The 3,282-nt window shown below is 35.1% G+C and overlaps 1 protein-coding gene across 1 annotated transcript; it reads left to right on the top strand.

The window, feature by feature from the left end:
* On the top strand, window positions 1-641 carry LOC116112956 (ubiquitin-40S ribosomal protein S27a). The gene has a single exon (XM_031399079.1). The coding sequence runs from the start codon at window positions 30-32 to the stop codon at window positions 498-500; it is 471 nt and encodes a 156-aa protein (XP_031254939.1). The 5' UTR covers window positions 1-29; the 3' UTR covers window positions 501-641.
* The last annotated feature ends 2,641 nt before the right edge of the window (window positions 642-3,282 follow it).

Genomic DNA, 3,282 nt, shown 5'->3' with positions numbered 1-3,282 from the left:
AGTAGCCGTCTCAACCTTCGTCTGCAGCCATGCAGATCTTCGTCAAAACCCTAACCGGCAAGACCATAACCCTCGAGGTTGAGTCCTCCGACACCATTGACAATGTGAAGGCCAAGATCCAGGACAAGGAAGGCATCCCTCCGGACCAACAGCGGCTCATCTTCGCCGGCAAGCAGCTCGAAGACGGCCGTACCCTAGCCGACTACAACATCCAGAAAGAGTCGACTCTCCACCTGGTCCTCCGCCTGCGTGGAGGCGCCAAGAAGAGAAAGAAGAAGACCTACACGAAACCAAAGAAGATCAAGCATAAGAAGAAGAAGGTTAAGCTCGCGGTTTTGCAGTTCTATAAGGTGGATGACTCTGGAAAGGTTCAGAGGCTGAGGAAGGAGTGTCCGAACGCCGAGTGTGGGGCTGGGACCTTCATGGCTAACCACTTTGACAGGCACTACTGTGGAAAGTGCGGGCTCACTTATGTTTACCAGAAGGCTGGTGGTGATTGATTAGGTTGTTTCGCTCTTTTTTAATATTATTATAAGTAGTATTATCATGGATTTTGTGTTTTATGGTTTCGTGTTTTAGGGTTTTGTCATTGTTTCGTACTATGTTTAATACTGGATATTGGAGCATTTGCTTCTAAAGGTTCTCCCGTTCTCCACTTCTCCATATTAATTCCTGAATTTTGGATGGTTTATTTACCTAAGCTTCGTTTAATTTTGGTAGAATTTCTCCTTTCTGCCTAGTATAAAGATATAATCTAGAGTTTTGATTTGGTGGGTGTTAAATTTTGAGTGATTGAGATTATTGTTGAACGATCTCCTTTCATAACCTTGAAAGTATTATAAATTTTATGTTTGTTTTAGGAAGTATTAGTATCCTAGATTTTTCTGAGAATGCTACTGTAAATTGGATCTAGTTGAAGCAAATTTGTGAATGGATGAAGGATGCTTTATGTGGCTTTTCAATGCTTCAAAGAAAATTTTCACTTTAATCTGCTGGAGATAAATGTTATTTGATTGTCTGTGATGTTAGTTTGGAATCTTATGTCTGTGATGTTAGTTTGGAATCTTATGTCTGTGATGTTAGTTTGGAATCTTATCAGATGAATTTACCCTTTGTCTCACCTGTGGATCATAGAAAGAAAATCTTTGTGCATGTACTCAAGTTGAAAAAAAGACTTCAGTTAATACTTCTTGATTTGTTTGTGGATCATTGCATTTAATATCTTTTTCAGTGGCATTGCCTATTGGAATCAGTACCCTAGTACCTTAGGATTGAGGTATTGTTCTCTATACATGATGTTTAATTGGAGAGCTTAATTTGAAAGTCGTTCAGAACTTTGTCAAAATGTCATTTTATGATGATATGTTGTTTGGTGGTCTTATTAGTAATACATAAATAGTATTGCTTGATTGCCTTACCTTATTTGTAAGACAGAATAGTATTGCTTGGTCACCTTGTTAGTAAGACTCGAATAGTATTGTTTGGTCACCTTGTTAGTAAGACAAGAATAGTATTGCTTGGTCACCTTGTTAATAAGACTTGAATAGTATTGCTTGGTTGCCTTACTAGTAATGTATGAATATTCATATGTTATCTGAGTTTTCATGCAGTCTTTATTAGTCTTCTTATGGTTATGCTTGAGAATAAGTTTTCAGTTTAGATCAAATAGGTTTGGTATTTGTCATCATCACCTATCTGGTATACCAGGGTAGATTAAATAATGGCTTCTTTCTAGTTAAAAGATGGGATGCCCTAGTTTAGTTTTTCCCTCACCTGTCACATTCTCTTATCTCTGTAAATCTTCCCTCTTCAGACACAAAGTTCTCTTTAGTATAAAGTTCTGATGCCCAGTAAACATGTAGCAAATTCATTATCAAGTGCTCGTTCAAAAGCATTCAAGCTTCATCACGAGCAAGCAATTGTTATGGTTATTTATCATTGTTAAGAGAGTGACTATTCTTTACATGTTGGATCAAGAAATTATGACTAGTTATCAGTGTTCCCGTTCTCATCTCTAAAACCATCTTCCGCAATACAAAATGTGATAAATATGCTCCTAAATCTTTTGGAGTGGCTTTGTAAGAATGGCAATTATGTTTTAGTCATGTTCTTAGCTTGTGTATAGAGCTTGTGCATGAATGTCACAGTGATTGATTACGTGCATCATTTTTTGTTCTTTTGGTGTTCAATAGCCATTGGTCTGTGCACAGTTTTTGCAGCTCTATATCAGTTTCCATGAATGGTTATCGACTTGCCTGTTTTAATGGTATTGAAGTTACGTTCACAACATAGTATTACGCTGTATATTAGGGTTCATCTACAGTAATGATAACATTGTTCCTTCATATAGATTTTTGGATCATGGTTTAAGGATTTAATTGGATTAAAATCTTTTATTTTTCAGATGGGAGTGATCATCATCTCATTATCTCCCATAAGCTTGTGACTGTTGTAGTTGGTTTCAGCGCTCTGCTTTTAACTTCTTTTTCTGTGCTAAAACAAATGTTCATTCGCAATTAAATGCAATCACCCTGAGACTACATGTTGTGTGTGGTTAATTTAGCCGTCAAGAGGTTTATACACTGGAAGAGGAGGATCTTCGGGGGTTGACCCAATAAAAGGGAAAGAAAGGAAGTATTGTTTTCGGGTCTTAATAATACTGTTGGATTCTTTAATGAGTGCTGTTTAAGTTCCATGTGATATCTTTACTAAAAGTTAAATATATTTCTAAGCTCACTAAATATATTTGTAAATTTCTTAAGAATTTCATTCGTTTAATAATTCTTATTTTAACAAAAATACCCTTTTACTAGTTGTCTTTCAAACTTATTTGTTTTCTCTTCTATGGTACAATTTTATCCAAAATCAATATTTTTAAGAAACACAAATGTCCTATATGAAAAAGGATGATTAAGCTACCAAAATTGATCCATTAATATAGGAGATAACTGATGATTGTTTAATAAGCAATAATTCTTTAATGCAAGTTCAACCAATCAATTGTGTTGTACATATTGGGAGAGTCCTTGTATTAGCAGAGAAGGTTTTGAGGAAGATAAATCTTACTTTCGTTCATTGGGTTTATATCTATTTTAAATTATGAAAAATATTAAATGGGGCTTCAAAAGAAATAAGTGGAGTTTAAATAACAACACTTACTTCTATTTCGAGAAAGTGATGTTAATAACTCGAGGTTTTTTTTTTCATATTAAATTTTGTTCATAAAAAAGTGTAGCTATTTAAAGAGTCACAAAACTTAAGAGTTGTCATCCATATGTTTCC

The sequence above is a fragment of the Pistacia vera genome, unplaced genomic scaffold, assembly GCF_008641045.1.
Source record: "Pistacia vera cultivar Batoury unplaced genomic scaffold, PisVer_v2 Contig671, whole genome shotgun sequence".
Taxonomy (NCBI): Eukaryota; Viridiplantae; Streptophyta; class Magnoliopsida; order Sapindales; family Anacardiaceae; genus Pistacia; species Pistacia vera.
This window is presented reverse-complemented; position numbering and strand designations above follow the sequence as displayed.

Bases quoted from the DNA above. Each gene is read 5' to 3' on its own strand.
- LOC116112956 (XM_031399079.1), top strand. From the start codon at position 30: ATGCAGATCTTCGTCAAAACCCTAACCGGCAAGACCATAACCCTCGAG.